At 38.2% G+C, this 13,104-nt stretch overlaps 2 protein-coding genes across 3 annotated transcripts in view; both read right to left on the bottom strand.

The window, feature by feature from the left end:
- Positions 1-3,500, bottom strand: part of LOC101883960 (B-cell receptor CD22-like) — a 59,567-nt gene extending 56,067 nt beyond the window's left edge. The window contains exons 1-4 of the mRNA XM_073909100.1: positions 3,455-3,500; positions 3,264-3,320; positions 2,709-3,029; positions 2,188-2,437 (exon numbers count right to left, since the gene is read on the bottom strand). Coding sequence (XP_073765201.1) covers positions 2,188-2,437; positions 2,709-3,029; positions 3,264-3,320; positions 3,455-3,500 — 674 coding nt within the window. The remainder of the gene's footprint in view (positions 1-2,187; positions 2,438-2,708; positions 3,030-3,263; positions 3,321-3,454) is intronic.
- A 3,626-nt stretch (positions 3,501-7,126) lies between these two features.
- The window catches only part of sc:d0284, a 41,013-nt gene continuing 35,035 nt past the window's right edge, over positions 7,127-13,104 (bottom strand). Inside the window, exons 7-12 of one of the 2 annotated variants that reach the window (XM_021477761.3) lie at positions 10,563-10,817; positions 10,213-10,455; positions 10,051-10,135; positions 8,908-8,956; positions 8,569-8,801; positions 7,127-7,464 (exon numbers count right to left, since the gene is read on the bottom strand). In XM_021477761.3, the coding sequence (XP_021333436.2) occupies positions 7,407-7,464; positions 8,569-8,801; positions 8,908-8,956; positions 10,051-10,135; positions 10,213-10,455; positions 10,563-10,817 (923 nt within the window). In that variant the 3' untranslated portion in view covers positions 7,127-7,406. The remainder of the gene's footprint in view (positions 7,465-8,568; positions 8,802-8,907; positions 8,957-10,050; positions 10,136-10,212; positions 10,456-10,562; positions 10,818-13,104) is intronic. The other variant, XM_073907828.1, reaches the window with a different exon arrangement.

Raw genomic sequence — 13,104 nt, forward strand, 5'->3', positions numbered from 1 at the left:
GCTCTAGTCGGACCACGGCTTAAGAATAAGGGTCAAAATTAGATTCATGAAATAAAATTCACACATGATTAGGAATCTTTTTAAAGCTGCCTGAAAAAAAAAAAAAAAACATATTATGCACCAAATCCTCTAAACCAGGGGTGTCCAAACTCAAACTGTAGATTTTAGCTCCAACTTGCTTGATTAGCTAGTCCAGGCAAGTCTGTTTGGGGTTGGAACTAAACTTTGCCGGACACAGGCCCTCCAGGACCGAGTTTGGACACCCCTGCTCTACCCCAATGGAGATAATTGTTTGGGCCATTGAGTGGATCTCACAGGGCTCGCTACAAACTCCATTTTGGACATGGTTGGAGCAAAACTAAAAGAGAACACTCCTGTTTTAACTTTTGTCAGTGTCCCATACTGATGAGTGCCCCTGAAACTGTTCTAATATTCCCTGTCATGGCATCCCTGTTAATGGGGCACCTGATTACTTGAACTCACTTCGATTAACTTAATAACTCTCATTCGTGTTTATGGGTACAGATCTGAACTTCTTGTTGTTAACTTCTAGCGTCCAGAATTCATTTCCTATGGTCCTTACTCTATTGTCATGCAGGGAAAAAATTGTTACACAACATACATAAACACTGCTGTACTCAAATTTATTGGGGGGTACTGACTGTAGATGTGACTGGATTGAGAACAAATCTTAAATGGCATCATTCATTCATTTTAAATTGCTTTTTCGGGGCTGGGTCACAGGGTAGCAGTCTTTAGAGAGAACCCGAGACTTGCCTCTCCCGAGACACTTCCTCCAGCTCCTCTAGGGGGATCCTGAGGCATTCACAGGCCAGCCAAGAGATATAGTCCCTTCAGTGTGTCCTGGGTCTAACCCGAGGCCTCCTCCCGGTGAAACATGCCTGGAACACCTCCCTAGGTAGGCATCTTAAACAGATGCCCGAGCCACCTTAGCTGACTTTTCTAGATGTGGAGGAGCAACGGCTGTACTCTGAGTTCCTCCCGCCTGACAGAGCTCCTTACCCTATCTATAAGGGTGCACCCTGCCACCCTGCAAAACTCAATTCGACCGCTCGTATCCAAGATCTTGTCCTTTTTGTCATGACCCAAAGCTCATGACCATAGGTGAGAGTAGGAACATAGATTGACCGGTCAATCAAGAGCGATGCCTTTTGGCTCAGCAACTTCTTTACTACAATGGACCGAACTGCATTACTGCTGCCGCTGCACCAGTCTGCCTGTCGATCTCATGTTTCATCCGTCCCTCACTCGTGAACAAAACCCCAAGATACTTGATCTCCACCTGGGGTACGGACTTTCCTTCAACCTGGAGATGGCAAACCACCTTTTCCAGATGGAGCACCATGGCCTCGGACTTGGAGGTGCTGATTCTCATCCCAGCCACATCACATTTGGCATCAAACCACACTGGTACATGCTGAAGGTCCATGTTTGATGAAGCCAACAGAACAACATTGTCTGCGAATAACAGAGATGAAATCCTGTGGTCCCCAAACCGGACCCCCTCAAGCTCAAGGCTGCTCTTTGAAATTCTTTTCATACAAATTATGAACAGAATTGGTGACAAAGGGCAGCTCTGCTGGAGTCCAACATGCACCGGGAACAAGTCTGACTTACTGTCAGCAATGCGAACCAAACTCCTACTCTGTTTCCTACAGGGACAAGACGGCCCTTAACAAAACGCCTCTGTACCCATACTCCCAGAGCACCCTCCACAGAATGCCACAAGGGATACGGTTGAATGCCCTCTCCAAGCCCACAAAACAAATGTGGACTGGTTGGGTATACTCCCATGAACCCTCGAGCACCCTGATGAGGATATAGAGCTGGTCCAGCGTACCACAGCCTGAACGAAAACCTCATTGTTCCTCCTGGATCCTAGGTTCAAACGGCAACATACTTCACAGATTGTGGCTTTAAGTAGTTTTGTTAGTGTGCATAGCTACTTTTTCCAAGTCATTTGGTGCCATGACCCAGATGGTGCTGAGGTTTTAGGGAGTGAGTACAAACAAAGACGGGCAGTTACACATTACTCAATTACCTGACTGTAAAGTGCGTGTTTTTCTTTTGGACAACCATAAGAGCAAAGCCCATTAGTTACAAGTAGTGTCCAATAAAGTTTGCCTTTAAAGAAAAAAAAGCACATGCCAAAAATTAAATGCATACTCACATCTGACATTGAGATAAACAGTAGGAGAGATGTAATCCTGTCCCTGCACACCACAGCTGTATCCGCCCGCATGTCCTCTACTGACTGAACTGTAGACAAGTTTATTTTGAATACTCCCTTGTGTTAATGGCTTTGAGTTTCTGTACCAGATGAATATTGGTGTGTCAATCAGTTTACAGCTGCTTCTACATGTCAGACGGACTGAATCTCCCTCTGTCACTCTCTCAGGAGACTCCACTTGAAGATCTGAACACAACACACACACTGGGTCTCATTTATCAAGCAAACGTGCAACAGAAAAGTGCACATACGATCATTTGAATGCAAAACTTGGAATTTATCAATATGAATGTTGTGTTTTAAAATGTGAACAATTAAGTGTGATAGTCAAATGACGATTATCTGCATTCAAATGTTTCATAAATCACACATGAACCTTGTCATAATGTAATTTGCACTAGGATCTGCACTCATTTCTATAATGCACAGAAAAGGAGAGAAACCTCAGGAAAGTCACCTGTGACAGAGAGACGCACTCCTTGAGTTGCACTAAATATATTGTCCCATGAAGAAACAAATGTGCAATAGTAGTTGTCTGAATCCTCCTGTGTCACCTCACTGATATGGAGGCAGTAGCTGTTTTCTTGATTTCCCGAAGAGCAATCCCATTGGCTTATTTCAGGGCCTGAAAGTTTTGCATTCTTTGACGTGGTCCAGAACACTTCCTCGATCTGATATCCAGTAGGGTAAAAGCAAGTCGTACTCACTGTTGAACCCCTTAGTGCACAAATGTATGGTGATGGTGTGTAATTCACATACCAACACTGTCCACAAACCCCTGAAACAAGTTAAAGGCATTGGTCAGCCAAAGCAATCTGCTAACTGGTGAGATATTTGGACTAAGTTTTAGTCCTCATTTAAGTTCTACTTGATAGGGTAGTTTAGATTTTTGAAATAAAACATCAAATAGTGTTCAACGGGGGTGTAAATGATCACTCGACCCTCATTAAACGAGATTCACTATTAAAGAACAAGTGATTATGTAATGTTTATGAATTCTCCATTGACTCACTGTGTATCATGAGCAGAATCACCAGAGTAAGAAGAGCAGCCATTCTCACCGGCATCACTACAAGATCACAATAACACACACATTAGCAGAAGAACAGTCATCAGTTCATCAAGGATTGTGAATATTTCTCTTCGGTATCCTTAATAGTATAAATCAGGCTATATTCACATATTAATCAGAGTAATCCTTACCGTTTTCTGGTGACTCTGATCTCCAGCGAGCATAAAACTGACGCATTTCTATAAGAATAGCAAACAGAAAATCTTTCTTCCTCTTTCTTATCCCCAGCCCACACAATAAGAACGGCCAGTACAACATGTTAATGTACAGTTGAACCAAGAAGTTTACATACACTCTAAAAAATGAGAGACGAGTAGCGAGCCACCCCTAACCAGCCACAATAATGAGAGAATGTTTTGTTTTGAGAATTTTTATTTCATTTCTAGAAGATCAAAAGTTTACACACATTTCCTTGGTATTTTTTTTTAGCTTTCCTTTAAAACTGTATAACGTTGGTCAGATGTTTTGGGTCTCCTTCCACAAGCTTCTCACAATACTTTGAAGAAATTTAGGCCCATTCCTCCTGACATAATTAGCTCGCTCGCACAAGCTTTTTCAACTCTGCCCACAGATTTTTTATAGGATTGAGCTCAGGGTTTTGTGATGTCCACTCCAAAACATTCACTCTGCTGTCCTTAAAGCACATTTGAACTCATTTGGCAGTGTGCTTAGGCTCATGGTCTGTTTGGAAGAGCCATTTGTGGCCAAGTTGTAATGTCCTGGCTGATGTCTTGAGATGTTGCTTCAGTATTTCTCCATAATGTTCTGTCTTCATGATGCCATCTATGCTGTGAAGTGGACCAGTCCCTCCTGCAGCAAAACAACCCCACAACATGATGCTGCCGCCCCAATACTTCACAGTTGGGATGGTGTTCCTAGACTTGTGCGCTTTCCCCTTTGTCCTCCTAATGTAACACTGGTCATTATGGCCAAACAGTTCAATCTTAGCTCCATCAGAGCACAGGACATGTCTCCAAACATTAGTCTTTTCCCCAGAGTAATTTAGCTAATGGTAATCTGGCTTTGTTGTTGATTCTGGCTTGTTGATTTTGCTATGTTGTCACACAAGGAAGCAGTGTGTTTGAGCTTTTCCTTCAATACTATTCTACAGTTGTGCCTCACATTAACTCAAATGTTGTCAATTAGCCAATCAGAAACTTCCAAAACCTTGACATCATTATCTGAGCTTTTTATGAGGCAGAATAATCTTATTGTGTGTAAACTTGACAGAAGATGTCAGAAGATATGTAAAGCAGAACAGAAACACACATGATCATCCTAACTAACCTAAAAGAGAAAAGTTGTCACATTAACATCTGACTTTTAAAAATGGTTATGTGTCTTTTTATTCAGTGTATGTAAACTTCTGCTTTAAACTGTATGAGGGAGGCCTGAAACTCATCTCTGAATATCCACAGGCATGCATTTTTTTCCGGAATTGGGTCCCATTTAACTGGCAGTGTAAACGAGGCTCTAATGACACCTTATATTTTACATTTGTCAACTATTTTTAATAAACGTAGTGACATGAGAAACAAAGCATCCTTGCTACTGTACACACCAAGCATACACTGGTGCCGTGACCCTGATGAGAGTGCACTTTAAGGAGACACAATTAACTAAACCTCACTCCTTTGATATCAAGGTTCACTAGCAACATATTCTAGAGAATGTGGCCTTTAGTATCCATGTTAGTATGCACACCTACCATGCCAGTTACGTTGGTGCCTTGACTAGGATGGAAATGAGGTTTAAGGGTAAGAAAAACAGAAACTCTGCAGCAAAACCGCACTTATTTCAAGAGGTCCACTAGCACCATACTCTTTATGGATTATGGTCATTAGTATCCTTGTTAGTGTGCACTCCTATCTTGCCTGTTTATTAATTATATTGGTGCCATGATCCGGATGGGAGTGAGGTTTAAGGACATAATAAGAATAACTAAAGCTGTGGAGCTAAACTTCACTCCCCTAATGTTAAGAGGTCCACTAGCAGCATACTGTAGAGAATGTGGTCTTTAGTGAAATTGTAAGTGTGCACTCCTACCATGCCAGTTATATTGGTGCCGTGATGCTATTGGAAGTGAGTTTTAAGGGTTTGAGAATAACTGAAACTGTGCAGTTAAACTTCACTACCCTGATCTCAAAAGATGCACTTGCAATGTACTCTAGAGATAGGGATTTTTGCCTTGTTGTTAGTGTGCAAACCTACCATGCCTATTTATCAGTTACAATGGTACCTTGATCCATATGTGAAAGTGGTTTAAGGGAATGATAATAGCTGAATCTGTACAGGTAAACCTCACTCCTCTCATCTCAAGAGGTCCACTAGCAACATACTCTGAAGAATGTGGTCTTTAGTATCCTTGTTAGTTTGCACACTTACATGTCAGTAACATTGGTTTCATGACCAGTGCGGGAGTGTGGTTTAAGGGGGTGAGAATAACAGAATCTGTGTAACGAACCCTCACTATCCTAATCTCAAGAGGTCAACAAGCAACATACTATAGAGTCTGTGGTCTTTAGTGTCCTTGTGCCAACGTACCATGCTGCAATCGCCTGTTTCAGTCCCACTCAGTTCTGGAGGGATTATATTGGTGCCGTGACCCGGATAGGAGCAAAGTTTAAAAGAGTAAGTGTATTTGAGGCTAGAAAGCTAACCAACATTCCTAGTCTCAAAAATTGCACTAATGACTATTACCACAGGCTGGGCTCCAAAAGCCTCTCAGATTAGGTCACACAGACCAGGAGGGCTTACATGAGCACACTTCAGGCTTTTTCAACAGTGTGACCACAAACAAACCACAAGCTTTGCAATTCAGAGACACAGTCACTAAAGCTAAAAGATTTGGCACTCGTCAGTAATACATAAAGTGTTTGCTTTTCTTTAGTCTGCCAAGACAAACTATCATGACACAACAGGATATATTTGCTTTTGGACAGAATTACGTGCTGTTATTCAGAATTACGTGAAGTTATATTCAAGTATAAAAAACTTTTCTCTTTCTTCCTGGAAACTTTTTTTCTGTAGAATTATGAAGCATATTGAGCAATACTGGATTTTGTCACGCTGACCGCAGAAAAGTTATTTTTTGCCTTTAGTTTCCATGGTAATGGCCTATAGATAAGGGAGGAAGAGGAAATAGCCTCACAGAGAGCCTCAACCCTGCAGTAAAGCTCAGCATCTCTACATACGTCAACAGTTGAGATATTGGAAATGATTTCTGACTAATGTTGTTTAATATGGAGACTCTACATGGATAAAATATGACACGGGTGGAAAAATTGTATCACAGTGCTAGGGCATTTGTTCGAAAAAAAGTCTCTCTTGGAATGCAATGAACTGGACACTTGAGTCCAGTTTATACATTTTCTATTATACCCCTCATCATTTGAAATCATTTCAAAGTGTTTTTATGTCTTGTTCAGATAATGACATCTATTAGATACCATTGAAAACTGCAATACAATTTTTCATACCTCATCATCAGAATTTCACTGTTGTTTTAGTCAAAACGATTAAACCAGTGCTTTTGGCATTTTCTTAATATAGTTGCACTAATCACTTTGATGGACCAATGATCAAAATCTTCCTGTTATATTTCAAATTAAGTATATTTGCATATACAAAGCTGTACAGACTTAATATTAAACTAAAGTCACGAGTACTGCATAGCCACAGTTATTTTTGTTTCTGATGATGTTTAGCTCATTCCACAGGGCTATGACTGCATGTGTTATTTTGAGTTGAGCGCTAAAGTAACCACAGGCTACAACAAGAGTAAATAAAGAGTTGAAATTAAGAACAACTTAAAATTGGTTTATTTAGTCTCAGAAATATGTGAAACAGACATTTAAAAAATGCATTTTTAACAAATGTTTTACAAACACAAATATACAAAGACTCAAACACTGACCCAATGACAATGCGAAAGCTCCTTTTCTATTATATTCTCTGGCAATCTGTTTAACTGATTTGCTAAATAATATGGCAGGAATTGTTAAATTGACACCTAAATTAGGAAAAAACACTTTAAATCAAAACGTTTAATTAATATTTGTTTATATTCACACAGTCTGACAGTCATCTGACGCAGCTGTAGATCACTGAACCCTCTTCCACAGTCTCCACATTTGACTGCCTAAAAAAAAAAAAGACAATTAAAACAAACACATTAGTTCTCTATCATAACAGCACACATCATGTGAACATTATGATGTTCTGCTTTAAACTGCATGATAATGAAATCATACTTTAAAATTAATTAGATCTAAAGTTTGTCACACACTCCTAATAGAGCCTTATTTAGAAAATTGCTATTTTTAATCTAATTTCATCATAACAGGACGGATTCCCTATATGAGCAACTCTTTTAAATGAACATATACACCTCCACTTTTGTCTTCAGTTTTGCAAAATCCCAAATGTCAATAATACAGAGGACGATATAATTTCAAGAATAAGTTAAAGGAGTTAAAGCATAATACGTCCAACTCTTTGATACCCGTCACCGAAATTACACCCCTAACTCTTCAATACCGGTCACTGACATTACACCTGCAACTCTTCAATAGCAGTCACCATCAATACACTCAAACTCTTCAATACTGCTCACTGACATTACACCCCTAAACTCTTCAATACCAATCATGGACATTTCCCTCGCAATTCTTCAATACCGGTCAACTCACCATCATTGCTCCCCCATCTCCTCAATAACAGTCCCCAACATTACCCCCAACTCTTCAATACCGGTCACCCCCCAACCTCTTGAATTCCGACACCAACATTACACCCCCAAACTTTTCAGTCCTGATTATCAACATTACACTCTCAAACTGTTCAATACCAGTCACAAACATTACCACCCTCAACTCTTCAATACCAATCACCAACATAACCCCAACTCTTCAATATTAGTCACTGACATTACCCCCCCAACTCTTCAATAGACATTAACACCCCCGAAATTAAAGTGAGTAAGTGTAGCTGAAGTAGCAGAGGCACAAACTGCAAAGCCTCCACTTCTGGAAAGGAGGCAGGGAGCAGCACCTCATTTGCATTTAAAGAGATACAAAATTTGTACATTTCTCTTTCGATTTCAATTTAATGCATGAAGTAATTTATGATCAAAGAGGTACTAAATGCTGAAATGTCACAGATGGATTCTGGGAACACTCTAGACTTATTTTACATTGTGTAAAAGAGCATCACAGGATCTGTATAAGATTACTGTTGTTCTCACCTCATCGCAGGATCCGGCTGGTGAATGCCGATATTGTCATAGTGACATTCGTTCTCTTCTGCTCTCTTCTTCGGTTTCTTTTTGTGAATCTGGACAGTTGCGTACTGCATCTCCTCTGTATTTTCATCTCTTTCGGTTTTGCTGGATGAAACACTAGCATACATGGCATCAGCACAATCGGCGGATTGAGAAGCACGAACGCCACTCTCTGTTATGCTAGAATACAGATCATCCTGAAATGAAAGAAAACCAACTGCTTCACACATGAAACTGAACTAAAAGCACAATGAGATATTTCCCAAGAGCAGCTGTAAAGTCAGATGTGTGTGGATGATTGACCTGTTTCGCATTGACGTCTTCAGCTTTTGGAGCTTTTCGGTTTCTCCTGCTTTGGTAGACAAACATTGTAAGCTGAGTTTTTTTCACAGTCACAGTATAATTTAATGTACAACTCACACCAATAACAAACCATTGACTAAGACTATTAGCTTAATAAACTACTAATTAGCTGCTTATTAATCAACACAGACTCATTCTGAAAACATAGTCCCGTGGATGCTTCTGGAGACCGCAGATTATGACGCCAGAGGTACGTATGGCTTCATTATTATTTCAGCATTTTTTTTTAATAAACGAACGATATGGGGTGGTATGACGCCGTTCCTTTTCAAGCTAACAATTTGACCGCTTACCTCCGTGTGGAGGGCTTTTCCGCCGCAATCAGTTTGTCCTGTTAGTTCGTCATGTATGTCAGCGAACTTGAGACACAGAGACCACGAAGATGAGGTTCGAGTCCAGGGTAGAGCGGTTTCAGAAAGCAGGTAAGACAAAAACAGAATCCAAAAAATAAAATGATCAAGTGAACAACTGGAATCTGGTAAAATCCGAAAACGTAGTTAAATCAGACGAGGGCTTTTCTTTTTCTAGACGTCTTTTGTAAACCGTTTGGTTGGGTTTAGGGGAAGCAAGTAGGTGGGTGGGTCAATAGATAAAATTGGTTGGGTTTAGGGAAGGAGTCAATTGGATTGGTCAGCCGGCCAGTCAGTCAGACAGACAGTCGTTCGACAGCGGCCTCTGGTGAATTTACGCGGGAACAGCAGTTACGAACGGCACTGGCAAAATAAATCTGAGACATGAAATAATGGTTTCGCATATATGCAAAAACAAAAATGGCAAAAATACAGACCTCTCGGGATGTATTTCACGGTCTCCAGAAACGTCCACAGGATGAGCTGTTTCAGAATGAGCCTGGGTTGTTTTTAATAGTTAGTAAGGTAGTAATTGGGTTTAGATATTGCGTAGGATTAGGGGTGAAGAGGATCATGGTTTATAAGTACTAAAACTTGATTAACTTATCAATATTAGGCAGGTTATAAGCCAGTAGTTAATAGTAATATTTGTGAGAATGTTTTTATAATATTCACATATACATGAGAAAATTAACTTCTACTGTAATTGAGAATGACTTTTAAGTAAACTTACATTATGAACACAATGATAAGGATGATGAGTAATAATCCTATAAACGCCACTGTGATCCCCAACCAGACATGCCAACTGTGACGTACTGAAAAATGAAGAATATGAGATTAATGCTCAAAGCAGGACTGCTGACTTGGAGTCTTTATGAAGTGAAAGCTTTACCAGTGACAGTGACGGCGTCTGATCTCTGAGCTCCATGTGGATTGTGAGCCTCACAGTAGAAGCGTCCACTCTGTACTGCACTGAAACTCTGTCCAGATCCAACAGCTGAGCTTTGATTCTCCTTAAACCAGCTGAAGTTCAGAGCAGGAGGGTTTGAGTCACTGATGCACATCAGACCCACTGAATCTCCAGACACTATTACAGCAGATCCATTTATAGACACTGAGACGTTCCTGGGAGGATCTTTAAAAAAAAAGAGAAAGAAGATATTAACAATCAACAATAGATGTACATCAAATAATATGTTTATGACAGTTAATGTCACAGTTACTAAGCCATCATAAACTCACACTGCACATTTATAGTTACACCATCAGAGTATTTCACTCCATGTTCATTTGTGGCTCTACACTTGTATTCTCCACTGTCATCAGAGCTGATCTTGGAGATGTTGAAGATTCTTCCAGATCCTACAAATGTTGTTCCTTTAAACCAGCTGATTTCTGCAGGAGGGTTTGAGTCACTGCTGCAGCTCAGACTCACTGAATCGTTTTCCTTTATTACAGCAGATCCACTCATGGAGATCACAGGAGTATCTGGAGCATCTGGAGGAGAAACATGTAAAAAAGTTTCAAAATTGTCCATTTATTTAATTTATTCTCTCAACATTCGAATGTAAACATTGGATATATGTATACTGTGTTCAGCTTCACTATCCTCAAAACTTGCAGAATAATTTACACATCATCTACTTCAGGAACATCTTCACCCCTCACGTAGCCCACCCCAGTGTGTGTTTATTTATTTTTCAGTTATTAGTTTGCTACTGTACATATACTGTAGATGTGGGTTTAGAATTTCACAAAAACAGCGTAAATGCATGGACCCATCCAGCCTTGAGTTTATAAATCAGAATACTGCTGCATCAAATGTTAAAATCATGAAATAAGTTTAGATGTTTAAATGTAGGGTTATTGTATGGGGACCATTTTTGAATACGGAATAATGTAAGGGATTTGAAAGCAGAAATATAAAGCTTACATTTTCCAAGGGAATTCCCAAGATTTTTGTCCTGTTTACAAAGTCGCCAATAATTGAAACTCTAATATACTTAACATAATTAAGTTTTGGTGTTAATTTATTTACAGTTTTTTACAATTGCTATGGCACTTTTATCAATACATTTAACAAGTTTCCTAAACTCTTAACACAGTTAGCACAACATCCGTCTTCGTGGGCTATACAATTAACACATTTCTTGTTGTTTTGACACAAAATGCATCCAGTTAACACAAATTTAAAATGCTTGAACTTCTTTTACACACAAGCACAACCAAGAACAAAACAATGTAATTTTACAGTCAAATTTACAAATGCTTTAACACAGTATGTCAGAACAGATAACACCATGTTCTAAACAGAAATTATATAGGATAAAGTCAAAGTGAACAGCTGTTCTAATTGTGAATTGAAACACAAATTTATTCCCTGTATTTTATTCAATTGCCAATGAGAAACATCATATTGCGGTTATATAAATAAATAAATAAATAAATGTATATATATATGTATATATATATATATATATATATATATATATATATATATGTATATATATATATATATATATATATATATATATATAAATGTGTGTGTATATATATATATATATATATATATATATATATATATATATATATATATATATATATATATATATATATATATATATATTTCTTTATTTATTTATATAACCGCAATATGCTATTTCTCATTGGCAACTGACAAAAAAAAACATATTATATATATATATATATATATATATATATATATATATATATATATATATATATATATATATATATATATATATATACACATGTGGCAAAAGACCGGGCAGAATAGAAGATTACTTTGTTATTTTATTATAATTGTGGTGCTTTTTCTGTTTGCAGTGATGTCCTTCTGCAAAAAAGGTCTGTACTGCAGAAATTCTGTGTCTCAATTTTTTTCCTTCGTTTTGTATAGAATTTTTGCCGTAAATGAAAGAAAATGCATGGATTTACTTAACCCAACGAAACAAAACTGTAACGAGACTTCAAATATAAGGGCAGAGCTGACACATAAACTAATGGAGTTTCTGTAATGTCAGCTGATGATAGTGTTTTTATTGTCAGTGTGTTCTGATTGACTGAATGTTTATGTTGGAAGAGAACATGTGTTTGTGTTTTGAACAATAATTTCATTTTGAAACATGATTGCAGGGTTTTGTTAAACATGGTGTAGTGTGTTTGTTTATTCTTGTATTTTGAAAAGTAGTTTAGAAGTTTAGTTTACTTTTACCCTAGACTAACATCAAAGAGGTTGTAACAATGTGTGATTTTAAACATAAAAATAACTGTTTTGCCAATTGTGTATTTTAGGTGTGTTGCCGCGTTAAGAGTTTAGCAAACTTGTTAAATGTATTGAAAAAACTGTCATAGCCATTGTAAAAAACTGTATTTTTTGTGTTGTTGTTCTGTGTCCATTATCAATAGTGTAGATGCATATAAATCCTTTCATGATCAAGCATATGCATGATCAAAATGATTGGGATGTGATTGGTATGATTGTATCATTTCCAAACAAATGTCAATGCATATGGGTAAATGTGAGCAATATGTTTAATTTGTACTGAGAGCTAGAAAGCGTTTTTAACACAGAAATTGCTTAATCACCCTCAGAAAAGTTGCTAAAACACAAGTCCTGCAGAGGTCAGAAAATATTACATTAACATTGTGGAGGATAGTAGCATCTGTGTGCAAGTCCAATATGAACTAAGGATAGCTGATGTTGTGCTGCATCGTCTTTTGTTTAAAAGTAACTGTGTAGTTACAAATGCAGTGAAAATCT

Source organism: Danio rerio, chromosome 1 (assembly GCF_049306965.1).
Source record: "Danio rerio strain Tuebingen ecotype United States chromosome 1, GRCz12tu, whole genome shotgun sequence".
NCBI lineage: Eukaryota > Metazoa > Chordata > Actinopteri > Cypriniformes > Danionidae > Danio > Danio rerio.